The sequence below is a fragment of the Gorilla gorilla genome, chromosome 18 (assembly GCF_029281585.2).
Source record: "Gorilla gorilla gorilla isolate KB3781 chromosome 18, NHGRI_mGorGor1-v2.1_pri, whole genome shotgun sequence".
Lineage (NCBI taxonomy): Eukaryota > Metazoa > Chordata > Mammalia > Primates > Hominidae > Gorilla > Gorilla gorilla.
Window position 1 is genome coordinate 3,903,077 of NC_073242.2, and position 24,427 is coordinate 3,927,503.

Here is a 24,427-nt window from a genome sequence, read left to right on the forward strand (position 1 = left end):
TGCAGGAGCTGGAGCTGTGGGCCTGGGGACAAGTGTCCTAACAGCCCCCGCTCCCTGCAGTGAAGGGTCAGCAGAGGTGGCGCTCTAGGGGGGCCTGGGCACAAGTTCATAGGATCCTGCCCTGGAAAGGTTGTGGGCAGTTAGGGGGCCAAGGGAGACAGTCCCCACCCAAACCCCAATGCCCCCTAGCACCCAAGGTGGTTTTCTCTCAATTGAGGAGCTCCTTGGCAAGGGTGGGTCTAATTTCTGGTGTCCCTGGAACCAGGAATAGGGGGCCAGGGGTGTTTAAGAAAGGGACTCAGGCTGGTGTTCGGACCCCTTCTCCCTTATTCAGACCCAGGCCTTTGGTCCAGCTGTCCCAGCCAGGGCCTGCTCACCCCTGTCCCCTGCCGGGTCCCATCCCACCCACCCACAGGTCTCAGTTTAGGTGTCAATATCAGAAGCCCCCTCTGTGCTCCGGTCTCTGTACTCCGCCTCCTTGTCAGTGTCCTCTCCCTGAGGACAGGGGGCTCGGTAACTGGGTTTCCAAGAGCCCTGCAGGGACACCCCCTCTTGGGAACTCACACAGCCCAGCCAGGTCGCTAAGACTTTGAGGGGCCCTTGTTGCCTCTGTGGCTCCAGACGCACCTCGGTGTGCGTGCGACCCGTGCCCACTGTGGTCCCGCCCTACTGATGACCGTGAACCTGTAGGGTGTTGGGCCAGCCCCTCACCCCAAGGCTGGGCAGGCCCCCGGAGTCCCCCTCGGCCCAGACAGAAGCTCCCTCAGGAGCGGGGGAGGGGAAGGGGGAAGCACGGTCCGGCCCCAGGTGTGGCCGCGGATAATGAGACCCTGGGGATAGGGGCGCACCTGCGCCACGGCGCCCCGCAGAGGGTTCCCCAGGAGACCCCCTCAGACTCCCGCCGCGCCGTGGGGGTGGGGCAGCCCTGCCGGCGAGAGCCGGGCACGGGCCGGGCGGGCGGCGGGGATCGTGACCGCGGCTGCGTGCGTCCGCGTCCAGGCGCTTCTGTGCGGGGTCCTGCCGCGCCGGCGGGGGCGACCCGGGTGCCGGCGCCGTGCGGGCGACACGCGCGTCTCTGCGGGGCTGCGCGGGGTCCGCGGAGCGGCTGGGGGCGCGCGGCGCGGGCGCGGCGCTGGGCGCGGGGGGCGCTCCCGGCCGGGATGAGCTCACCGCAGTCGCGCCGGGGCTGAGCGCCGAGCGGGGCGGCGGCGGGGCGGCGGCGGGGCGGGCGGCGGCTCCTCGGCGGCTCCGCGGCGGCCCGGGCCGCGCGCCACCATGCTGGGCCTGGACGCGTGCGAGCTGGGGGCGCAGCTGCTGGAGCTGCTCCGGCTGGCGCTGTGCGCCCGAGGTGAGCGGGCCGGGCAGGGGCGGGGGGCTCGGCTGGTCTCAGCCCCGGGCGGGGAGTAGCCCCTCCCCCGCGGCAACTTTGGGGGCGCGCATGGGGACCTCGCGGCGCCGACCCCCCGGCTGGGGTCTGGCAGGGGTGGGGGACTTCATCCAGGCTCCACCCCTGTGGGGAAGGGACCAGGTGTGGACGGGTCCGCTTGTGAAGCGGCGGCGCTGGGACCCTCTCCCCCTGGACACCGCCGCCTGGAGCCCCTCTCCCTTGGGTGGGGCTGGGGCTGGGGCTCCGGCTCTGTAGGGCGTGTGGTGATCCCCGAGAAGACTGGAGCGAAGTGGGCAGGGACTCAGAAACCCTTGCCCAGGGCACCAGGGAGAGGGGCTTCAGGAGACCACCAGCCCGGGGCGCCATGGGAGGCGGCGCAGAGCCTGAGCCCAGGGATTTGGAGATAGCCGCCCCCGGCACCCCAGCACCATGGGGAGGAACTCCTAGACTGTGGGAAAGTGTTCAGAGACCCCAGCCCAGAGCAGGATGGTAGAGGACCCTAGAGGGTCAGTAGGTTTGGGGGGCCGCCGAGGGCCGCTGCTCTCTAGCAGGTAGCCCCTGACCCTGGGCTGCCCTCATTTGAAGTCTTCGCTCTCCCACCCTTTGGTCTCCGAGTCAGGGAGGGGGCCCTTTGTGGACATCTGGGCCAGAGGAGCTGCAGGCCTGGCGGTCTCTGGAGGCCCCTCCTGAAGGTCTGGGTGCGGTGCGGCACCTCCCCAGGCCGCCCTGCCCTCTCTGCTCACTCTCTCCCTGAGCCCCCAGAGGCTTCCCTTGAGTCCCTTTGGATAGTGGGAGGTACAGCTGGCCAGAGGGGGCTCCAGCCTGGTGCTCGAATGCCAGGGTCTGCTAGTGGCTGCTGCTCACGCCCCTCCCCACCCCCAGTCCTCCTGGCTGACAAGGAGGGTGGGCCGCCGGCAGTGGACGAGGTGTTGGATGAGGCTGTGCCCGAGTACCGGGCGCCGGGGAGGAAGAGCCTCTTGGAGATCCGGCAGCTGGACCCGGACGACAGGAGCCTGGCCAAGTACAAGCGGGTGCTGCTGGGGCCCCTGCCACCGGCCGTGGGTATGGCAGGGGCCTAGGCTTGGAGGGCTGGGTCTGGGGGGCTGGTGAGGAGCCTGGTGGGGGTGGGGGGGCATCCTGCAGACTTCCAGTTTCTCCTCAGACCCAAGCCTGCCCAATGTGCAGGTGACCAGGCTGACACTGCTGTCGGAACAGGCTCCAGGGCCCGTCGTCATGGATCTCACAGGTAACTCGCAGGATGCTGCACCCTGAACACAGGTAGGGCCCTCCCAGGCACGCTTCTGTACCCCTGCGTTCGGAGCCCTGGGCCATCACAGTCGCAGACCTCATGGGTACCACACCCCACGTGGGGGCTCCTGGAGCAGGTCTCAGCCTGTAGGGGAGTTCCGACCCTAGCTGCGGTTTCCCCAATAGGGGACCTGGCTGTTCTGAAGGACCAGGTGTTTGTCCTGAAGGAAGGTGTTGATTACAGAGTGAAGATCACCTTCAAGGTGAGAGCCGGGGCAATGGGCGGAGGGGATGGGGGTGGGGGCAACAGCCAGAGGCCTGGCCTCCAGAGGAACCCCTAATGCCTCTGTTCCCAGGTCCACAGGGAGATTGTCAGCGGCCTCAAGTGTCTGCACCACACCTACCGTCGGGGCCTGCGCGGTGAGGGCAGCGGTGGGGGGAACGGGGCGGGGGGGAAGCGGGGGCAGACAGAGGACAGCTCTGATGCCCTCGCTCTCCCTAGTGGACAAGACCGTCTACATGGTGGGCAGCTACGGCCCGAGCGCCCAGGAGTATGAGTTTGTGACTCCGGTGGAGGAAGCGCCGAGGGGTGCGCTGGTGCGGGGCCCCTATCTGGTGGTGTCCCTCTTCACCGACGATGACAGGACGCACCACCTGTCCTGGGAGTGGGGTCTCCGCATCTGTCAGGACTGGAAGGACTGAACCGCCAGTCCTTGTCTCCCCTACCTCCCTCAGTTGTGGCACAGGGACCCCCAAGCATCCCCAGCACCCCCCGTGAGTGACCAGACCCTCCCCTGCTGCCCCTGCTGCCCCTGCTGCCCCTGCTGCCCCTGCTCTGTCCCGGGACCCCCCGGGCCTGGCGCTGTCCCCTGAGCTGTCCCATTAAACATGGCCCTGTCTCGGTGCCCTGCGTGTCGTCTCTTTCTGCCTCCCCTCCCCTGGGGGCTGGGGGCGGCCGCATGGGCCTTGTCTTTGCTGGGACTGGGCCTGTGTGCCACGTGGCAGCTGCTGCTTGGCTTCTGGCCCCCTTATCTGCCCCTGCCCCACGGGCCCTGGCAGCACCATGAGCCGCCAGCTTCTGCCCGTACTGCTGCTGCTGCTGCTCAGGGCTTCGTGCCCATGGGGTCAGGAACAGGGAGCCAGGAGCCCCTCGGAGGAGCCTCCAGAGGAGGAAATCCCCAAGGAAGATGGGATCTTGGTGCTGAGCCGCCACACCCTGGGCCTGGCCCTGCGGGAGCACCCTGCCCTGCTGGTGGAATTCTGTGAGTGCTGGGGCCAGTGGGGCTGGGGACCGGCGGGGACCGGCAGAGCCCACCTGGGGGCCCCACCCTTTGCCGGCAAATGCAGGGCATGTACCCAAGAGGGGCCTCCCCGCAGGCACTTGCCCCCACTGTGCCCAGGAGCTCTCTAGGAGGGGCCTGGGGGTCTGGTTGGGGCAGGCAGGAGCAGTGTGGTAGTACTGGGGGTACCCGCAGGACTTGAGAACACCTGTGCCTCCCTGCTCGACCAGCAGCCACGGTGCCAGAGTTACCACCTTGCTGGCCACTCCTCCAGCTGCCAGGGGCATCCCACAGACTCTGCAGAGGCCCAGGCAGTGTCCAGGCTTTGGGGGCCCATGGAGGTCCCTGACGTGTGCCCTGTGATCTTTTCACAACCCTTGACACACATGGGAACTGTTCTTGCCTAGGAGGCCTTCACAGCCACATGGGCCCGGGAGCCCCAGCCTTAGAAGGCACGAAAGGGAAGGGTCTTTTTATTTTTATTTTTTGAGATGGAGCTTTGCTCTTGTTGCCCAGGCTGGAGTGCAATGGCTCTATCTCGGCTCACTGCAACCTCCGCCTCCCAGGTTCAAGCAATTCTCCTGCCTCAGCCTCCCGAGTAGCTGGGTTTATAGGCATACGCAACCAATCCCGGCTAATATTTTTTGTATTTTTAGTACAGATGGGGTTTCTCCATGTTGGTCAGGCTGGTCTCGAACTCCCAGCCTCAGGTGATACGCCTGCCTCTGCCTCCCAAAGTGCTGGGATTACTGGCGTGAGCCACTGAGCCTGGCTGTGGGGGGTGGGGGGGGTCTTTCAAGCTCTCCCAAGCCTTACTGGTCCCTGTGCTGCAGCCTGGGGGGCCACGAAGAAGCACTGGTGCTCGGCTTGTCCACGGCCAGGGCTCAGGGCAGAATGGAGCAGCACGCTTGTTCCCTGCTGGGTTGTCAGGTGTGGAGAGGGTGCTCCTGGGGTTGTGGTGGCCTGGGGCACTCACGGCCCCATCCCCCAGATGCCCCGTGGTGTGGGCACTGCCAGGCCCTGGCCCCCGAGTACAGCAAGGCAGCTGCCGTGCTCGCGGCCGAGTCAACGGTGGTCACGCTGGCCAAGGTGGATGGGCCCGCGCAGCGCGAGCTGGCTGAGGAGTTTGGTGTGACGGAGTACCCTACGCTCAAGTTCTTCCGCAATGGGAACCGCACCCACCCGGAGGAGTACACAGGTGAGGGGCAGGCCGGTCACGGGGGGGCGGTGGCCAGGCCGAGGCTGAGGGGGACTCCCTGCAGGACCACGGGACGCTGAGGGCATTGCCGAGTGGCTGCGACGGCGGGTGGGGCCCAGTGCCATGCGGCTGGAGGACGAGGCGGCCGCCCAGGCGCTGATCGGTGGCCGGGACCTAGTGGTCATCGGCTTCTTCCAGGTGAGCCACTGGGCATGGGGGGCCGGGCCATGAGGGCAGTGACTGTGGGTGGGACCGGGTGGCCTCACAGGGCCAGGCCCCTCAGGACCTGCAGGACGAGGACGTGGCCACCTTCTTGGCCCTGGCCCAGGACGCCCTGGACATCACCTTTGGCCTCACCGACCGGCCGCGGCTCTTTGAGCAGTTTGGCCTCACCAAGGACACTGTGGTTCTCTTCAAGAAGGTAGGTCAGGCCCAGGTGTGTGGGTTGGGGTCCGGCTGCAGCGCCCGCTGACCCACCTGCTGCTGTCCAGTTTGATGAGGGGCGGGCAGACTTCCCCGTGGACGAGGAGCTTGGCCTGGACGTGGGGGATCTGTCGCGCTTCCTGGTCACACACAGCATGCGCCTGGTCACGGAGTTCAACAGCCAGGTGCGTAGGCTGCAGTGCCTGGGCTGGGGGTGTCCCAGGGTAGAGGAGTCCAGGGATGGGGGTGCCTAGGCTGGGGGTCCTGTGGAGTCATGAGCACCCTCCCTACTGTAGACGTCTGCCAAGATCTTCGCGGCCAGGATCCTCAACCACCTGCTGCTGTTTGTCAACCAGACGCTGGCTGCGCACCGGGAGCTCCTAGCGGGCTTTGGGGAGGCAGCTCCCCGCTTCCGGGGGCAGGTACTGGGGTCAGGGGGAGAGGCAGCTGGATGGGGGCAGGTACTGGGGGGCTGGGGGAAAGGGGCAGCCGGAGAGTGGCCGGTGCCAGCATGGACTCCCTGCCACAGGTGCTGTTCGTGGTGGTGGACGTGGCAGCCGACAATGAGCACGTGCTGCAGTACTTTGGCCTCAAGGCTGAGGCAGCCCCCACTCTGCGCTTGGTCAACCTTGAAACCACTAAAAAGTATGCGCCTGTGGATGGCGGCCCTGTCACTGCAGCGTCCATCACTGCTTTCTGCCATGCAGTCCTCAACGGCCAAGTCAAGGTCCGCTGCAGACTACTCATAACGGAAGGGGAACCCTGACCTCATCCCACCACCTTGGCAGGGGGTGGGAACAGCAGCTCTAAGGGCCCCCCGCCCCTGCAGGCCCCGCAGAGGCCCCCTCAACCCGGCAATTCTCCCAGCCTGGCGTTTCTCCCAACCTGGCGTTTCTCCCAACCTGGTAACCCCGCGGTTCTCCCAACCCCAACCCCGCGGTTTTCCCAACCCCAACCCCAACCCCGCAGTTCTCCCAACCCCAACCCCAACCCCAACCCCAACCCCGCGGTTCTCCCAACCCCAACTCCAACCCCAACTCCAACCCCAACTCCAACCCCAACCCTGCGGTTCTCCCAACCCCAACCCCGCGGTTCTCCCAACCCCAACCCCGCGGTTCTCCCAACCCCAACCCCGCGGTTCTCCCAACCCCAACCCCGCGGTTCTCCCAACCCCAACCCCGCGGTTCTCCCAACCCCAACCCCGCGGTTCTCCCAACCCCGCGGTTCTCCCAACCCCGCGGTTCTCCCAACCCCAACCCCGCGGTTCTCCCAACCCCAACCCCAACCCCAACCCCGCGGTTCTCCCAACCCCAACCCCAACCCCAACCCCGCGGTTCTCCCAACCCCAACTCCAACCCCAACCCCGCGGTTCTTCCAACCCCGCGGTTCTTCCAACCCCAACCCCGCGGTTCTTCCAACCCCAACCCCGCGGTTCTTCCAACCCCAACCCCGCGGTTCTCCCAACCCCGCGGTTCTCCCAACCCCAACCCCACGGTTCTCCCAACCCAAACCCCGCGGTTCTCCCAACCCCAACCCCGCGGTTCTCCCAACCCCAATCTCAACCCCAACCCCAACCCCACGGTTCTCCCAACCCCAACCCCACGGTTCTCCCAACCCCAACCCCACGGTTCTCCCAACCCCAACCTCAACCCCAACCCCGGGGTTCTCCCAACCCCAACCTCAACCCCAACCCCGGGGTTCTCCCAACCCCAACCTTAACCCTAACCCTGCAGTTCTCCCAACCCCGCGGTTCTCCCAACCCCAACCCCACGGTTCTGCCAACCCCAACCCCGCGGTTCTCCCAATCTCACGGTTCTCCCAACCCCAACCCCAGAGAGGTCCCTCCCCCCACCAAACCCCGCAGTTCTCCCAAACTTGAAGAAGATCTCCCTGTCAGGCCCCACAGAGGACCTCCCCCACCACCCCCTCGGTCCTGTAGAGGACCTCCCCCACAACCCACCCCGGCCCTGTAGAGGACCTCCCCCCCACCTGCCCCCAGCCCTGCACAGGACCCCCCCCCCCCAGGCCCCGCACAGGACCTCCCCCCCTACCCCCCAGGCCCCGCACAGGACCTCCTGAACCCTGCAGAGGACCCCTGGCAAAGCGCCTGTCCTGGTTTTCCCCCAGCCCTATCTCCTGAGCCAGGAGATACCCCCTGGTTGGGATCAGCGGCCAGTTAAGACCCTCGTGGGCAAGAATTTTGAGCAGGTGGCTTTTGACGAAACCAAGAATGTGTTTGTCAAGTTCTGTGAGTGCTGAGGGAGGCACGGGTGGTGTGGGCTGGGCAGGGGCTGCCCAGATGGCTGTGCTCAACGGCTCCCATCCTAGATGCCCCGTGGTGCACCCACTGCAAGGAGATGGCCCCTGCCTGGGAGGCATTGGCTGAGAAGTACCAAGACCACGAGGACATCATCATTGCTGAGCTGGATGCCACAGCCAACGAGCTGGAGGCCTTCGTCGTGCACGGCTTCCCTACCCTCAAGTACTTCCCAGCAGGACCAGGTCGGAAGGTATGGTGGACAGGTGGCTGGGGAGGAAGCTGGGGTGCCATCTTGCTGGGCGTGGGGCTGGGCCCCACGTGTCCTCCAGATCCCCCTGCCTCTCCTCCAGATCCCCCTGCCTCTCCTCAGGTGATTGAATACAAAAGCACCAGGGACCTGGAGACTTTCTCCAAGTTCCTGGACAACGGGGGCGTGCTGCCCATGGAGGAGCCCCCGGAGGAGCCAGCAGCCCCGTTCCCGGTGGGTGTTCCTAAGCCAGGGCTCCAGGCCTCTGCACAAATCCTCTTTACACAGGGCTGGCAGGGGTGGGGGCAGGGGTAGGCTGGGAGCAGAGCTTCGAGCTGCACTTGTGACCCTTTCTAGGAGCCACCGGCCAACTCCACTATGGAGTCCAAGGAGGAACTGTAGCTGCCCCCATGTCACCACCCCCATCACTGCTGGACAGGAGCCACCCCCTTGGGTACCGGAGGGAGCTGTGCATTGTGAATAAAGAAAGAGCTTGGTTCTGGACTCTGTGTGCCTGGTCCCTCAGCAAGGCTGGCCTGATGCAGCTCTGCCCAGCTGGGGGCTCCAGGGCAGGAAGGTGGAGCACGTTCATGCTCTAGCCTTGCCAGCCTCTGAGTCAGTCACAGGATGATCCCCATGCCTGCTGGAGGCCAGTGTGCCCTCCTTTACCACGGGGGCTGAGGCTGGGAGACCCAGGCCAGGCCCCCCCGCAGCAGACACACCACAGCCAGGGCAGGTTCAAAAACAGTTTTATTTCATTATTATCCAAGTACCTTTGAAAAGATAATTGTACAAGTGTCATCGCATGAAAAACAGACTCGGGCAGCCCCTGCTGGCCCTGGCCTGAGAAATGTACATATTTACACGGGCCCTCAGAAAGGAGGACCCAGGACTGCACAGCCGGCGGCTGGAGGCAGGTGCAGTGCTCCGTTGCCGATTCACACAGTGGCAGGCAAGAGACAAGCTGTGTTGAAGGCACTCGGTGGCGTGTACAATTGACAGAGGCCCTGCAGGCCTCTGCACCCGGGCCTGGGCCCCAGCCAGACCAGGGTACGTGGGCAAATCCCAGAGGGAAAGTAGATCCCAGCACACGTGCCCAAGGGAGGTGCTGGGGGATGGGGGGGGGGTCACCTGAAGCTGGCAGCAGGGACCTCGGCTGCCCCACTTGAGCTGGGCCCTCCAAGTATTGCTATGAGGAGTGGTCCAGGCTGCCTCCTTGGGGGCAGGACAGAAGCTTGTGGACCACTTGGAGGGATCCCCTACCTGCCTCTAGACACGGGTAGACCACAGGGATGGGTGGTACACCCAACACTGTTCCCCATCGGGCTCCTGAGTACGAGGTCATCTGCCTGGCCGTGACACCCGTGCCCGCCAAGGGCCTCGCCTGGTGCAGCGACCAGCCCACCAGCCGGTCAGTCCACCAGCCGGTCAGCCCACCAGCCGGTCAGTCCACCTTCTCCACTTTGCCAATGATCTTCTCCTCAAAGACGGGCAGGACGGCCTCGTCCTCTCGAACCTCCTCAAATACCACCCCACAGTCAAACTCGTCGCTCACCTTCTTGAAGTAGTATCTGCAGGACGGAGGTGAGGAGGGCAGTGAGCAGGCAGCACCGCAGGTGGGAAGGAGGCCTGTGGCAGGGGACGGCGTGTCCACACCCCCATCCCGAGGAGCCTCCTGTCCATGCCCCATGGCCCCCACTGCATGTGCGCCCCCTCCCAGGGCAACAGTGAACAGTGCAATGACCACATGTGGGTGAAGTGGGCAGCCATGGGGGGTGAGTTCACTGCCTGCTAGGAGCACCCCGCATCCCCCTGGGAGTACCTGCCCCAGCCTCTCAGGAGTTGCAGGGGGGAAGTGGACGGGTGTGGGGTGTCTGCTTCCCAAGGGCTGAGCCCCGTCATGGAGGTGACCCCAACTGGGGCCCTCCCTCAGCACCACATCCGCAGTCATGGGGCGTTTGCACAGTGGCTTGTGGACGGTGGGAACCACCAGCCAGGCTCTGCCAGGCTCTTGGAGTCAGGCCCCCTCTGCTCACCGCCCAGAGCTCACTCGGGAGCCTCCAAGGCTGGCTGCACACAGGGCCCTGCAGGGCTGAGTGGCCCAGGGCGAATGAACCTTGGTAGGAGGGGGCCTGGCTTTTCAGTCAGGCAAAAGCAGATGAATCCAGAGCCTGGAGACAAGGTCGGCCCAGGGGAGCCTAACACAAGGTTCAGACCATCGTTGTCTAGGCCTCTGGCCTCTGTTTTCCCACCCCAAAGATGAGGGCCCTGGACGGGGGTCCCTTTGGACCCTCTCAGTCCTGTGGGGCCGAAAGGCTGATGCCACCCTCAGCCTAGGGCTTGGAGAAGTGGCTTTAGTTGCAGATGAGGGACATGAGTTGAAATGGCCGGAAGCCCTTTTTCTTTTTTTTTTTGGGCGGGGGTAGAGACAGAGTCTCGCTCTGTCACCCAGGGTGGAGAGCAGTGGCGTGATCTCAGCTCACTGCAACCTCTGCCTCCCGAGTTCAAGCAATTCTGCCTCAGCCTCCCAAGTAGCACACCTGGCTAATTTCTTCAGTATTTTTAGTAGAGATGGGGTTTCACCATGTTGCCCAGGCTGGTCTCGAACTCCTGAGCTAAGGCAATCCGCCCACCTCAGCCTCCCAAAGTGCCAGGATTAGGACGTGAGCCACTGTGCCCGGCTGGAAACCCTCTTTTTCATACCGTTGGGTACCCACATACTCGTGCGGGGAGTGGGCACCCCAGCCCTCACACTCACCTGTAGCTGCCCTTTTTGGTCAGCAACTCTTTGAACTGGCCCAGGGTGACAGCGCGGCCCCTCACCAGGGTGCGGTAGGGGATGGGTTCCCCGCAGAAGTAGTACGCCACAACGATGCTGTCACACGGCTGGGCACTCCCGCCGCCCACCTTCCTCTGTGATCTTGTCCTGGGGAAAGAGATGCAGCGGTGGTGCCTGGTTTTGGACTGAGGTCCCACAGGGTCCCTCCTGCTGGCCTCAGGCTGCCAGTGTAAGGCGGGGCAGGCCTGCAGGGGTGAGCAGGGCCCCATTCAAACACCTGGGGCCTCAGACCCCGCTGCCCCGGCACAGCATCTCAATCTGGGATCTAGTCCACCAGCAGTGGAGTCGACTCCACTCACTGGGAGCACGAAGGTCTCCCCGCTGCCTCACAGCCCCACCCTCGACTGGCCAGGGCCTGGCTGCCAGGCGCACTGCAGCTCCCACCTCTAGGATGGCAGGGCAGGCTGCATGGCTCCTATCTCAGGAAGACCTACGGCCCCCAAACCTTAAAAACATCTGAAGGGCAGGGATTGGACAAACAGAACTGTGCGTGATTTCTGGATGAGCCTGACCTGGCAGCGAAGTTTGTCGGAGGACTGGGGCGGGGGTGGCCAGCAGGCCCTTCAGAGGGGGCGGGGCTGGCACCGTCTCCTGCCCAGGCTGAGCTGGGCCCTCCTCTTACAGGTGCTGTGCTTCCACAGCCGTGCCGGGATGACAGGCGGGGCCTGGTTGCTCTCGCACCCCCCATTCGGCTACCCCGCCGCCACGTGTCCTTCAAGTGACTCCAGAAGCTGCCCCTGGCCCACTGGGGTTCAGCCCTTGGGCCTCCTCCTGGCTGGGTGCACCAGAGGCTTCCAGAGCCAACACCAGGGCAGGAAGGCCTCATGGCCACCTGAGCCATGTGACCATCCTCTTTGCACACCAGGCCCCCAGCCACGTGCGCTCTTAGACTTCCTCCCAGTGCCACATCCTCGGAGCCTCCTGGAGCCAGGCCCATCGGAGAAGAGCCAACACATGGGGGCTGCCCCAGGGACAGGTGAAGGCTGCCCCAAGACCGCCTACACGATGAGGACCACAACAAACCTGCATCTGGGGCAAGCCTGGCAAGGCCTGGGGGACCCCTGTTCTCAAGGCCCCTTTTGGGGTGTGCCCCCTCCTCCTGCCACCTTGAGCACACAAAGGCGCCGTCGACACGGCCCATGTGGGATCACACGGTGTGGACACAGCAAGCCTTTCTCACGGGCTCAGAGCAGTCAGCATTGTAGGTGGGAGCAGAGCCCCGACTCACTGACTGCACGGGCTGGACAGACGCGCATGGTTGAGACCCACACTGCAAGCAGACGCACGCCGGGCACCTCAGCACCTGCAGCCCCGAGCCTGCTCAAGTCAGGCCTGGCAGGGACCGGCCAGTTCCAAGCCGGGTGGAGGCGCAGGCAGGTCTCTGCCCCACAGGGGGCCTGGCCGTGACACCTGTGTGGGTGCAGGGGCTGGCTGTGCTCAGGCCTCCAGCCAGGCCTTTTGGTCACTTGTCATCATGCTGGACAGTCAGCGTCTCCTTTGATGGAGACACGAGAAGGCTCTCGGGCAGCTTCGAGTCTGATGCCACGGGACCCTCTCCTGCCACAGCTGCTTCTGAGCGTGGTACCGGAGCTCAAGCCCCAGGATGGCGGCTCTATGATGGGACCTGACTTGGGACGCCCGGGCTGGGGTGGGCAGGACCGGGAGGACCCTCAGGACGCACGTACTCTGTCTCGGAGAGCTCCATGTCCGACACGGCTGGTACCACGTGCAGCACCGGTGTGCACGCTGGCCTGACGCAGGTGCGTCCCCGCCGCATAACCTCCTGCACATACCTAGGGAACAACCCGCGTCAAAGGTGGCTGTGCCGGCGGCCACCAGCCCTGGGGAGGGAGCCTCGACCAATGCTGCTGCGCAGGGACGGACGGAGCGTGAAGGGCCCGAACAACCCGCCCTGCGCAGGCTCCAGTTTGCAGGGTGGACAAGACACCGAATCCCCTCCTAGGCCTGCCTCGGTGGTGCCGGACACTGCAGCGCGCCCCACACTCATGATCCGGGCACCGACCCCCTGAGTTCCCTGGACCGCACTTTGGGGAGCTTCTGATCGGGGTGCTGGGATCCCACCACCTCATCCCCTCTGGTGGGATGACATCTCGTCCCGAGAGTCTGTCCTTCGGTCTCTTGGCATGAATTCCCCACCGATGGCGTAGACACTGGCTCTGGGGCGTGGCAACTCGGTCTGCACCTCAGGGAGGCTGAGGGCCCCCCGGCGCCACAACTGAGGCCATCCTGGGGCAGCACAGCAGCTCCTCTCACGTGGACACCTCCACCGGGGTGCACGGGGCGACCTTGATGGTGGTTTCTACTCTGACATCCTGACAGGGCCCAGCACCCAACCTGCCTATGGGCCTTCACTCCGTCTTCACAGCTTCTCGCAAAAACCCACATCCCCTGGACGGACAAACCCAGCAACTCTGGGTTTCCCCATGGGGGGATGCTGGAGCCCAGCAGCCAAACGGGCGGGAGGGTCGTGTCTCAGAACGGCGGGAGTGGTCCCACGGCTCAGCGGGCATCCCCTGCCATCATGTGGGGCCTGTGGATACCAGGGGAAAGGGCAGACGCAACCTGAGAGACCCCTGCTCAGCCCAGCAAGGATGGGCCCAGGAAGCCCCGGCAGGAGAGCCCACACACGCCCAGGGCCTCAGACCTGCTGCACACGATGCCCGCCACGGCTCATCTGCCAGCCCAGTCACACGCCCCGGCTGCGAGCACCACACACCACAGCCCGGTCACACGCCCCGGCTCCAAGCACCACACTCCAGGCTCCTGCATGGCAGGGGGCTCCGGCTCCTTGTTGGCCGAACACGATCACAGGGTCACAGACGTTTGGTCATAAAGTGGTCACCCTTTGGGTTTGAGGTAACTGTGACCCTTTCTGGCCCCAGAGCAGTCATTAGGCTCACAGCCTGGCAGAAGCTCATGAACCTTTAATGACTTGAGACCACACAGGCTTTCAGCTGGGAAGGGTCTGAACCCTGATGCTGGTTCGGCAGAATAAGGCCCCCAGCCACAGCCTCCCTGGAGTGGCACAGCCCCAAAGCTGGAGGCCTGGGAGGCGGGCCTGGACCCCAGGCCCCAGGTGACCCAAGGTGGACAGGAGGAACTGGTGACCTCTGAAGGCAACCATGGCCTCTGTGACCACAGCCCCAGGGCCTGGGTGAGCTATAGGCTCCCAGGACCCTCAAAGAGACGCTGATCTGTCGGGAATTCCAATGACCCAGGATGGCCGAGAAAACTGGCCTCATGAGGAAGCTGAAAATGGAGAAGCCAGGTTCTGGCCTGGAGCGAAAATGCTGCCCACACAAAGGGGAGGCCTCCCTGCAGCCCAGACAGAAGCCTCCCTGCCCTAGGGAGAGAACAGGGTCTGGCTATGGGGCCCCGAAGGCCAAGGAGGACACAGTGAGGAGGGCTGTGGGCTGGACGTCCAGGACGACAGGAGGACAGTGAGGAGGGCTGTGGGCTGAATGTCCAGGACGACAAGAGGACACAGTGAGGAGGGCTGTGGGCTGGACGTCCAGGACGACAAGAGGACACAGTGAGGAGGGCTGTGGGCTGGACGTCCAGGATGACACTTCTACATCTGCACAGGCTTCAGAAGCACGTAGCTTTCCAACCGTGCAGAGCCACTCAGGGCTCCTGGGATGCAACTGTCAAGAGGCAGCCGCCATGCCTCCAGGACCCCGGCCCTAAAGCCCAGGCTGCCCAGCAGTCAGCAGCCTGTGGCTGGGGACCGGCGTTCCCCACACACTGGGGCCCTGCAGCCTCCCTGCAGACTGGGCTCAGGTTGAGGAGGGACCCCGCCTCCAGAGCAATGAGCGCAGCGGCCTCGGATGTGTGAAAGCTCCAGCCCCAGCCTCCGTCCACCGCAGGGTGGCCTGCCACGTGGCCCCTCAGTGGTTCTCAGTGGAAGGAAGGGCCCAGTATGGCTGGGGGACACCCAGAGAGCCGTTTTTCCGCTGAAGACCTCAGGCCTTGGGGAGCTTCAGCCCCAGGAGTGGCGCTGTGGTAACCCCCACGACCCACCCCACCCCACGATGCGGCCGTACCTCTGCTTGGAGGGTGCGCGGCTGGCTCTCTTTTCTTCCTCCTCCAGACGTCGGCGCGCCTCCTCCAGCTGGGTTAGGGGGTTGGGAGCTGGGTGGGGTGGCATCGTGGGGTCTTGGATGAAGAGGTGGGAGGGCTGCACGGAGGTCCGGAGCTGAGGGCCGGCCCAGAGGTGCACGGCCCCGGGGCGCTCGAGGGACAAGGGTCTGGAGTTCTCATGGGGCTGTGGCTTCCTCGTCCCCGAAGACCTTGGGGAATAAGAGAACAAGTTGTGGCTGTGGCCGACACCCTGGCCAGGTGGCCTGGTGGGGCTACACTCATCTCACAAGGGCAGCCTCCTTGAGGGATAGGATGGGATGGGGCACTGGGGCCTGGCCACCAAGCCACATGGACGTCCTCCACAGACCACACAATAAAAACATCCCGGCCAGGCACGGTGCCTCACACCTGTAATTCCAGCATTTTGGGAGGCCGAGGCGGGCAGATCACCAGAGGTCGGGAGTTCGAGATCAACCTAACATGGTGAAACCTCATCGCTACTAAATATACAAAATTAGCTGGGCGCCTGTAATCCCTGCTACTCTGGAGGCTGGGGCCCGAGAATGGCTGGAACTGGGGAACGGAGGTTACAATGAGCTGGGATCACGCCACCGCACTCCAGCCTGGGTGACAGAGTGAGGCTCGGTCTCAGGAAAAAAAAAGACAACAAAAAACCATCCCTCATTTACTTGTAATCCCAATACTCTGGGAGGCCAAGGTGGGTGGATCACCTGAGGTCAGGAGTTCAAGAACAGCCTGGCCAACATGGCAAAACCATGACTCTACTCAAAAAATACAAAAAATTACCCAAGTGTGGCGGTGAATACCAGTAATTCTAGTTACTCAGGAGGCTGAGGCAGGAGAATCGCTTGAACCTGGGAGGCAGAGGTTGCGGTGAGCTGAGATTGCACCACTGCACTCCAGCCTAGGCAAGAGTGAGACTCCATCTCAAAAAAAAAAAAAGTGGCCAGGTGCGGTAATCCCAGCACGTTGGGAGGCCGAGGCGGGTGGATCATCTGAGGTCAGGAGTTCAAGACCAGCCTGGCCAACATGCTGAAACCCTGTTTCTACAAAAATACAAAAAGTTAACTGGGCATAATAGTGGGTGCCTGTAATCCCAGCCACTCGGGAGGGTTAGGCAGGAGAACCGCTTGAACCCGGGAGGTGGAGGTTGCAGTGCGCTGACACTGGCCTGTTGCACTCCAGCCTGAGCCACAGGAGCGAAACTCCATCTCAAAAAAAAAAAAAAAAAAAAAAAAAAGGCCGGGCGCGGTGGCTCACACCTGTAATCCCAGCACTTTGGGAGGCTGAGGAGGGCGGATCACAAGGTCAAGAGATCGAGACCGTCCTGGCCAACACGGTGAAACCCTGCCTCTACTAAAAAAATACAAAAAATTAGCTGGGCGTGGTAGCGGGCGCCTGTAGTCCCAGCTGCTCTTGAGGCTGAGGCAGGAGAATGGCATGAACCCGGCAGGTGAGGCTTGCAGTGAGCCGAGATCAGGCCACTGCACTCCAGCCTGGGCAACAGAGCGAGACTCCATCTCAAAAAAAAAAAAAAAATTCTTTCATGGAGACTTTTTTTTTTTCTTTTTTTGAGACAGAGTTTCGCTCTTGTTGCCCAGGCTGGAGTGCAACGGCTCGACCTCGGATCTCGGCTCACTGCAATCTCCGCCTCCCAGGTTCAAGCGACTCTCCTGCCTCAGCCACCGAGTAGCTGGGATTACTGGCACTCGCCACCACACATGGCTAATTTTTTGTATTTTTTTAGTAGAGATGGAGTTTTGTCATGTTGGCCAGGACGGTCTCGAACTCCGGACCTCAAGCGATCCACCTGCCTCGGCCTCCCAAAGTGCTGGGATGAGGCTGCTGCTTTTACATTTTATTTGTAACAGCTTTATTGGGATATAAATTATATACTAATCCTAGAGGCCGGCAGATAGCTTTGAGTCCAGGAGGCTGAGGCTGCAGTGAACGGTGTGATTACACCACTGCACTTCAGCCAGGGTGACAGAGGGAGACTCTGTCTCAAAAAATTTAAAAAAAGTCTTAATGAATAAAAAGTATAAATATGTCTCAAAGTGGAATGTATTAATACTTATCCTAAAATATGGGACATGCAATATTTAGTATATACAGCTATTTAAAAAAAGGATTCGGCAGGGCATGGTGGCTCACGCCTGTAATCCTAGCACTCCAGGAGGCCGAGGCAGGCGGATCACCAAAGGTTGGGAGTTCGAGATCAGCCTAACATGGCAACCACCCCCTGCCCCGGTCTCTACTAAAAATACAAAAATCAGCCAGGCGTGGTGGCTCACGCCTGTAATCCCAGCTACTCAGGAGGCTGAGGCAGGAGAATCGCTTGAACCCAGGAGGTGGAGGTTGCAGTGAGCCAAGATTGCACCACTGCACTCCAGCCCGGGCGACAGAGCGAGACTCCGTCTCAAAAAAAAGACTCGAAGGCCAGGAATGGTGGCTCATGCCTGTAGTCCCAGCATTTTGGGAGGCCAAGGTGGGAGGATCGCTTGAGCCCAAAAGCTTGAGACCCACCTGGGCAACACACTGAGACCCCCTCTACAAAAAATGAGCCAGGCAAGGTGCTGTGCACCCCTGTTCCCTCAGGAGCCCCAGAAAAACGATGAGCCCATCCCCACCCCAGTCAGCACCGATGGGGACCCCAAGGCCTTGCGGGACAGGCTTCCAACACAGGCAGGAGGGCCGCGCCCCAGGCACTCAGCTGCCTCACAAGTTCTCATCAAGTAATGCGAAGGGAGGTGCGTCCTGGCCAGGGCCTGGGTGTGGGTGGGGGACAGATCAGGACCTAAGACTGAGGAAGCTGGGGCCATCCACCCACCAGAGCCAACACTTCCCAGCTGACCTGCCTCTGACCACGACAGGAAGGTGGGGGGTACCACCACTGTGGGGCCCCTGGCCCTCTGCTGGGTTCCGGGCACGAGTGCAGGCCCAGGGGGCGAGCAGGGGCAACACCAAGACTGGCCTGGCGGGCAGCAGCAGGGGCTGGACCTGTGGCGACGGGGCCTTGCTCCACACCACACGCAAGGCCTCTGCCCTTCTGGGAGGAGAGAAGTGCTCACGCTACACAAGAGCCCTCCTCAGCCCTCAGCAGGACGGCCAGGTGTGAGCACAGAAGGCTCCTCCGTGGGCACCTCGGGAGTGACGGTCAGCGGGGGCCTTCCCAGGTGACTTAGGTCATTCTCATGTGGGGGTCAGACTGGAAATGACCTTCCGAGAGCATCTGTGCTGCCTGCGGGGTGACAGCCACGTCAACTTCCCTCCTGCTCGGGGCTTCAGGGACAGCCTCTCTCTGGGGACATGAGGTTTTCCTCCTAGAGACGGGCCCAGGGAGCCTGCTAGAGGGTGCCCGGGAGGGTGCCACAGTGACAGGGGAAGTGTGAGGCGTCACAGGCGACACTCGCCACACACACTGAAGCTGCACACACTGAGACTGTACGGAGGCCAGGGGTGGCAAAGCAGGCCCCACGAGGCTGGCTGCGTGCAGGGTGCTCACCCGTGGCCGGTCCTGCGGTGCCTGCTGATCTCCTTTTCCCCCTCAATGATCCACTGCATGATTTTCTGGTTCTTCTCCGCGTCCTCCGAGGCACCTGGCACCTCGGTGCTGGCGCTCTTCCCCGACTCAGCCTTCTTGGCATTTCTTTTGCACGCCATGCCCACCTTCCCACTGCAAGGGCAAGAGCAAGAGCTGCGAGTCGCCCTGGCCTCCGGTGGCCGAGGCTGTGCCCCTTCCTCGTCTGCGAGGCCCCCTCCTGGCATCTGTAAGGCTCCCGTGGTGCAGCCGCCGCCCGCTGTCCCCTGTCCGCTGTCCCCTGCCCGCTTGTCCCCCACCCGCTGTCCCCTGCCCCCTGTCCCCCACCTGCTGTCCCCTGCCCGCTGTCCTGGTGCTGTCTGGGGGTTGGTTTCCTCTCTAAACACACAAGCAGTCACTGCTCACCCCCTGAAGACTGAGGGCCAGAGTGGGAGCCAGGGTCGGGCTGTGGCTCCTAACCTTCATCTCCCACCTGAGGTCACGGCGTGGACTCCCCTGACCCAGGGCCCAGTCCACTCCCTCCAGCAGAGGGGCCTCCTGCCTGTTGCTGGCAGTCCTGGGTTTGCTGAGTTTTATGAGGAGGTTCTGGCCTTCTGCAGGGACACAGCCTCACCCCAAGCCCCCTCCTCACTGACAGGCACACGCTCACCTGTGGGCGAGGCCATCACTGGCGTTGGGGGCAGCGCCCACACTCTCTGAGTAGCCTCGGGACCTTGCCCCATGGCCGTGTGGTTCCGGGCCCCAGGCAAAGCTGCTCTGGGCCCTGCGGGTGGCCTCGGCCTCCACCTGCTCCTTGGGCCGGGCTGTGCTGTGGTGGACGTGGTGGTGGACGTGTCGGTGGTGGTGCAGGCCGGCCGCGTCCAGCTTCGCCCCTGACTTGGGTGTGTGCTTCCCGTGCCCCGAGGCGGCACTCCCCAGTGCCACTGGCATCTTGGCCACGTGCCCACTGTCCGGGGAGCGGTGGCCAGGCCCAGGTGACTGGCGGCCAGGTGTCCTCAGCACACGCTGTACGTGCTCGTCCAGGATGCTCTCAGGGTTCTCCTCATGTGCATCCCGGAGCCCGGCACAGCCCACGTCCACACAGCGGGGCGGGAAGTGGTGCCAAGCGGGGGCGAGAGGCAGCTTGTGACACGGCCCTGGGGGCCCTGAGGATGGATCGCCGTCCTCACCTTCCTCCTCCTGTGTGGGGACAAGCAGCACCATCACCTCTCAGCACCAGCTGCACACTTGGGGAAAACAAAAAGCATCAGGCCTGACCCAGCAGCCCCAGCAGATGCCGTCCCAGCCCAGGGTGGCCGGGGGCCCCTCCCCACCAGTCCTGTCCCTGAGGATGGAGAGGCAGGACGGGGCATAGACAGAAGGAGCAGAGACAGCAGGGCCTCAAGGAATGCGGCGTATGTATCGGCTGTGGGCGGAGCTCTGCACAGATTTAGTTTAGTTTTATTCTTTTTTTGAGACAAGTTCTTGCTCTGTTGCCCAGGCTGGAGAACAGTGGTGTGATCTCAGCTCACTGCAGCCTCCGCCTCCTAGGCTCAAGCGATCCTCCCACCTCAGCCTCCAGAATAGCGGAGACCACAGCCGTGTGCCACCACGCCCAGCTAATTTTTTTGTATTTTGGGGACAGATGCGATTCTCACCATATTGGCCAGGCTGGTCTCGAATGCCCGAGCTCAAGCAATCTGCCTGCCTTGGCCTGCATATATATATATTTTTTGAGACAGAGTCTTGCTCTGTTACCCAGGCTGGAGTGCAATGGTGCCATCTCGGCTCACTGCAACCTCTGCCTCCTGGGTTCAAGCGATCCTCCTCCTTCAGCCTCCCAAGTAGCTGGGACTACAGGTGTGCGCCACCACACCCAGCTAATTTTTGTATTTTTAGTAGAGACACGATTTCACTATGTTGGTCAGGCTGGTCTCAAACTCCTGACCTCATGATCCACCCACCTCGGCCTCCCAAAGTGTTGGGATGACAGGCGTGAGCCACCGTGCCCGGCCTCCCATTATATTTTAAGGAGAACCTCGCCCTTGTACAGAACGGCTCTTGGGTTATGTACATGTTGTGATGCTGCCTGACGAGCTTCCACATGAAGCCGGTGGAGTTTCACTTGATTCTCCAAGTTAACAGGTGCCGAAGCTTATCTGTCAGAGCAAACATCTGATCACTTTTATTCCAAGTTGCATCTCATACTTATTTTCTCATCTTATTGGACTGACAAACTAAAACAGTGTTGAGTAAATCTGGTGTCAATACAAAAGAAAGAGCGGGAACTAAGCTACCATGTATCTATGTGTGTATTTATTTATTTAGAGTCAGAGTTGCTCTGTCAGCCAGGCTGGAGTGCAGTGGCACGATCTTGGCTCACTGCAACCTCCACCTCCCGGGCTCAAGCAATCCTCCTGCCTCAGCCTACCGAGTAGCTGGGATTATAGGAGTCTGCCACCATGCCTGGCTAATTTTTTTGTATTTTTAGTAGAGACGGGGTTTCACCATGTTGGCCAGGCTGGTCTCAAACTCCTAACCTCAGGTAATCCACCACCCTCGGCCTCCCAAAGTGCTGGGATTACAGGTGTGAGCCACCGCAACCGGCCTATTTATTTTCATTTTTTTGAGACGGAGTCTCGCTCTGTCACCCAGGCTGGAGTGCAGTGGCACGATCTCGGCTCACTGCAACCTCTGCCTCCCGGGTTCACGCCATTCTCCTGCCTCAGCCTGCCCAGTAGCTGGGACTACAGGCACCCGCCACCACGCCCGGCTAATTTTTTATATTTTTAGTAGAGATGGAGTTTCACCGTGTTAGCCAGGATGGTCTCGATCTCCTGACCTCGTGATCCGCCCACCTCGGCCTCCCAAAGTGCTGGGATTACAGGTGTGAGCCATTGTGCCCGGCCTATTTTTAATTTTTTTTTTTTTTCTGAGACGGAGTTTCACTCTTGTGTCCCAGGCTGTAGTGCAATGGCGCAAGGTTGGCTCACTGCAATCTCCGCCTCCCCGGTTCAAGTAATTTTCCTGCCTCAGCCTCCCGGGTAGCTGGGATTACAGGCACCCACCACCATGCCCAGCTAAATTTTTTGTATTTTTAGTAGAGACTGGGTTTCACCCTGTTTGCCAGGCTGGTCTCGAACTCCTGACCTCAGGTGATCCACCCACCTTGGCCTCCCAAAGTGCTAGGATTACAGGTGTGAGCCACCACACCTGATCGCAGTGGTGCCATCACAGCTCAAGGCAGCTCAACCTCCAGGGGTCAAGCGATCTTCTTGCTTCAGCCTCCCAAGTAGCTGGGACTACAGGTGCATGCCACCATGTCCCATTAATTTTTTCTTTTTCTTTTTTTTTGTGGAGATGGGGAATCTCACTATGCTGTCCAGCCTGCTCTTAAACGCCTGGCCTCAAGTGATCCTTCTGTCTTGGCCTCTCAAAGTGTTGGGATTACAGATGTGAGCCACTGTGCCCCACCTACCTCTATATTTTAACATAAACAAACCTCCCCACATTTAGCACCCAACTCTCACACCTGCAAAAGTATCCAAATGCAACTGGAACAGGCGTGCCCTGGAGCTGGTGTGGGCTTGGCTGTGGGCACCTGCACTGGGGCTGAGGGTGAAATATGGCACTAAAGAGGACAGATGGACGCTGGGGCAGAGCCGGGGGACAGGTGGGTGGTGGGCATCCCCTGGCGGATGCAGCTATGCTGCCTCCCTTTCCTTGGTTCTGTAGGACTAAAGGGCCCGGGCACTCTGGGGAGAAATCTTAACCGAGGGTCTTCCTAGGGACTAAAAGTGTTTGGAGTTTTGATGCCGTTTGCTGCCTTGGCCGAGCTCCACATCGGCAGGAATTCTATCATGGGGCTGTGAAATGTTACAGATTAACTTAACCACTCGGCTAATGGTTTTTGTCTTCTTCTTTGTGCTTTAATTTCCCAAATTTCACAATGAAAATAGGTAATTTAAAAAATCTGGAGTTCACGCCTGTAATCCCAGCACTTTGGGAGGCCGAGGCTGGCGGATCATGAGGTCAGGAGATCGAGACCATCCTGGCTAACACGGTGAAACCCCGTCTCTACTAAAAATACAAAAAAATTAGCCGGGCGTGATGGTGGGCGCCTGTAGTCCCAGCTACTCAGGAGGCTGAGGCAGAAGAATTGGTTGAACCCAGGAGGCGGAGGTTGCAGTGAGCCGAGATCGCGCCACTGCACTCCAGCCTAGGAGACAGAGCGAGACTCTGTCTCAAAAAACAAAACAAAACAAAACAAAGCAAAAAAAAAAAACAAACAAAAAAACAAACAAACAAAAAACTGGAGTTATTCCTTTTAGGGAAGGACCACCACTCCTGGGCCCTGGTGGTGCTGGATCCACACACCTGTGGGCACTGCCATGCTCCCTGTTGCTGGGACAGAGCCAGGACTCCATGGGGTGGGGAAGCCTTGAGAGTCACAGGGGAGAGCCACACACTCAGCACCTGTGGCTACGCCTGCCTTTAACATGTCTTGCTTAAGGCTAGGCGCGGTGGCTCGTGACTGAAATCCCAACACTTCGGGAAGCTGAGGTAGGAGGATCACTTGAGGCCAGGAGTTCAAGACTAGTGTGGGTAATATAGCAAGATTCCATCTCTACAAAAATATTTTTTTAAAAAAATGTGTCACTCAAAATGTGAACCTGCCCTACTAGAAGCACACACTGCGAATGGGTCGAGGCGCAAAGATCAGAAAATTACAGAGGGCCAACATGACAGCAAAGGGTTCCACAGAAAATTACAGCGGCTGGCGACCGACACAACAACAAAACAGCAAAGGCTTCCACAGAAAATGACAGCAGCCAACACGGCAGCAAAACAGCAAAGGCTTCCTTTCTTACGTTTCTTTTGTGAGCATGTTTGTTTAAGGGCTGCTAACCTTCACCTGTCACCCAAATGATGATGCTGACGTCACAGCCCGTGGGCCCAGATGTGGCCTGCTGACATGTCCATATTCATGGTAACTCTGTTCCCAATGTTTGGTTTTCAGACAACAGCCCAGTAAGGCTCCCAGGCAGGCCCCAATGCCGCTGGCCTCACGTGGGCACAGCCAGCCTCCCCAGGGCCGCCACAGAACGCCGCTGGCCTCAGGTGCGCACAGCCAGCCTCCTCAGGGCCACCCCAGGAAGCAAGCGAGCCGCTCCAGTGACCACCAGGTCTGCAAGGCGAGGCCTCACTCTCACCGCCACAGGGACCACGCAGCACTGATGCTGCTCCTGCCAGCCCTGCGGCCCCGGCTAGGTTCCCGATATTGGAGGACAAATTCCCTGAGTCCTTTCCTTGGGGGACTGTGGAGAAGGTGAACTTGGCACCTGCAGAGCCCTGGAGCTGGCACCACCCACACCTGTGCCCTACCCAGATGAGGGTCACCCTCAGACCAACGGCCAGGGGAGACGAGAGGATGCAGCTCCACACGGTGGCAAAACAATTTACTGAGGATAAAACAAATCGACGTGTGTGTGTGAGACATTTCCACACAAACCCCTTCATGGAGAGCTCCACCATCTGCAGCGACCACACCTGGTCCCCGCCATGAATCCCAGCTGCTCAACGAGCTATGTAAGGTCTGCCTGCCATCTCAATGGAGTGCCCGGCGCACGGTGTCCCAGATGGGCACCACCAGCGGCACCCTGCGTCCATCCTCATGGTGGCATCTCCAGGCTTCAGGGCACAGCTCACCCGGGTAGTGGGTGAAAGAGTGAGTGTACTGAGGGGTCTCCTGTGGTCTGAGGAGAGCTGAAGGTCTGCATTTTACATCAAGGATCAGGTGAATGGAAACGCTCAGAAGTGTATACATTTTCTAAGTATTCATATTCACGAACATTGAAAGGAGAATGAAGGACCACCCCCCAACTCAATGGTGCCCACTGACC

At 61.3% G+C, this 24,427-nt stretch overlaps 3 protein-coding genes across 13 annotated transcripts in view; 2 read left to right on the forward strand and 1 right to left on the reverse strand.

Moving 5' to 3' along the window:
• The first annotated feature begins 987 nt into the window (after window positions 1–987).
• Window positions 988–3,541, forward strand: ARHGDIG (Rho GDP dissociation inhibitor gamma). 2 transcript variants are annotated; one of them, XM_055364738.2, is made up of 6 exons: window positions 988–1,348; window positions 2,228–2,449; window positions 2,550–2,633; window positions 2,822–2,898; window positions 2,992–3,055; window positions 3,138–3,541. In XM_055364738.2, exons 1-6 carry the CDS (start codon window positions 1,276–1,278, stop codon window positions 3,335–3,337), a joined length of 720 nt encoding a protein of 239 aa, XP_055220713.1. In that variant the 5' UTR covers window positions 988–1,275; the 3' UTR covers window positions 3,338–3,541. The 2 variants fall into 2 exon arrangements, with proteins under 2 accessions (XP_055220713.1, XP_030858914.1); XM_031003054.3 differs by having other exon boundaries at window positions 1,001–1,348; window positions 2,270–2,449.
• A 96-nt stretch (window positions 3,542–3,637) lies between these two features.
• Window positions 3,638–8,547, forward strand: PDIA2 (protein disulfide isomerase family A member 2). Of its 9 annotated transcripts, none has more exons than XM_004056864.5 (11): window positions 3,638–3,897; window positions 4,907–5,113; window positions 5,178–5,311; window positions 5,397–5,534; window positions 5,605–5,721; window positions 5,833–5,958; window positions 6,066–6,263; window positions 7,664–7,784; window positions 7,865–8,046; window positions 8,167–8,277; window positions 8,401–8,547. In XM_004056864.5, the coding sequence occupies exons 1-11, from the start codon at window positions 3,699–3,701 to the stop codon at window positions 8,443–8,445; spliced, it is 1,578 nt and encodes a 525-aa protein (XP_004056912.4). In that variant the 5' UTR covers window positions 3,638–3,698; the 3' UTR covers window positions 8,446–8,547. The 9 variants fall into 9 exon arrangements, with proteins under 9 accessions (XP_004056912.4, XP_055220710.2, XP_055220711.2 ...); XM_055364735.2 differs by having other exon boundaries at window positions 5,442–5,534; XM_055364736.2 differs by lacking the exon at window positions 8,167–8,277.
• Window positions 8,548–8,776: 229 nt separating this feature from the next.
• Window positions 8,777–24,427, reverse strand: part of AXIN1 (axin 1) — a 66,151-nt gene continuing 50,500 nt past the window's right edge. Inside the window, exons 6-11 of one of the 2 annotated variants that reach the window (XM_055364715.2) lie at window positions 19,195–19,724; window positions 18,510–18,680; window positions 14,947–15,192; window positions 12,568–12,675; window positions 10,802–10,969; window positions 8,777–9,614 (exon numbers count right to left, since the gene is read on the reverse strand). In XM_055364715.2, coding sequence (XP_055220690.2) covers window positions 9,488–9,614; window positions 10,802–10,969; window positions 12,568–12,675; window positions 14,947–15,192; window positions 18,510–18,680; window positions 19,195–19,724 — 1,350 coding nt within the window. In that variant the 3' untranslated portion in view covers window positions 8,777–9,487. The remainder of the gene's footprint in view (window positions 9,615–10,801; window positions 10,970–12,567; window positions 12,676–14,946; window positions 15,193–18,509; window positions 18,681–19,194; window positions 19,725–24,427) is intronic. The other variant, XM_055364716.2, reaches the window with a different exon arrangement.

Bases quoted from the DNA above. Each gene is read 5' to 3' on its own strand.
- ARHGDIG (XM_055364738.2), top strand. From the start codon at position 1,276: ATGCTGGGCCTGGACGCGTGCGAGCTGGGGGCGCAGCTGCTGGAGCTG. The intron at 2,450-2,549 runs GTATGGCAGGGG...GTTTCTCCTCAG, and splicing joins GCCCCTGCCACCGGCCGTGG to ACCCAAGCCTGCCCAATGTG. The intron at 3,056-3,137 runs GTGAGGGCAGCG...CGCTCTCCCTAG, and splicing joins CTACCGTCGGGGCCTGCGCG to TGGACAAGACCGTCTACATG.
- PDIA2 (XM_004056864.5), top strand. From the start codon at position 3,699: ATGAGCCGCCAGCTTCTGCCCGTACTGCTGCTGCTGCTGCTCAGGGCT. The intron at 5,312-5,396 runs GTGAGCCACTGG...CAGGCCCCTCAG, and splicing joins TGGTCATCGGCTTCTTCCAG to GACCTGCAGGACGAGGACGT. The intron at 8,047-8,166 runs GTATGGTGGACA...GCCTCTCCTCAG, and splicing joins CAGCAGGACCAGGTCGGAAG to GTGATTGAATACAAAAGCAC.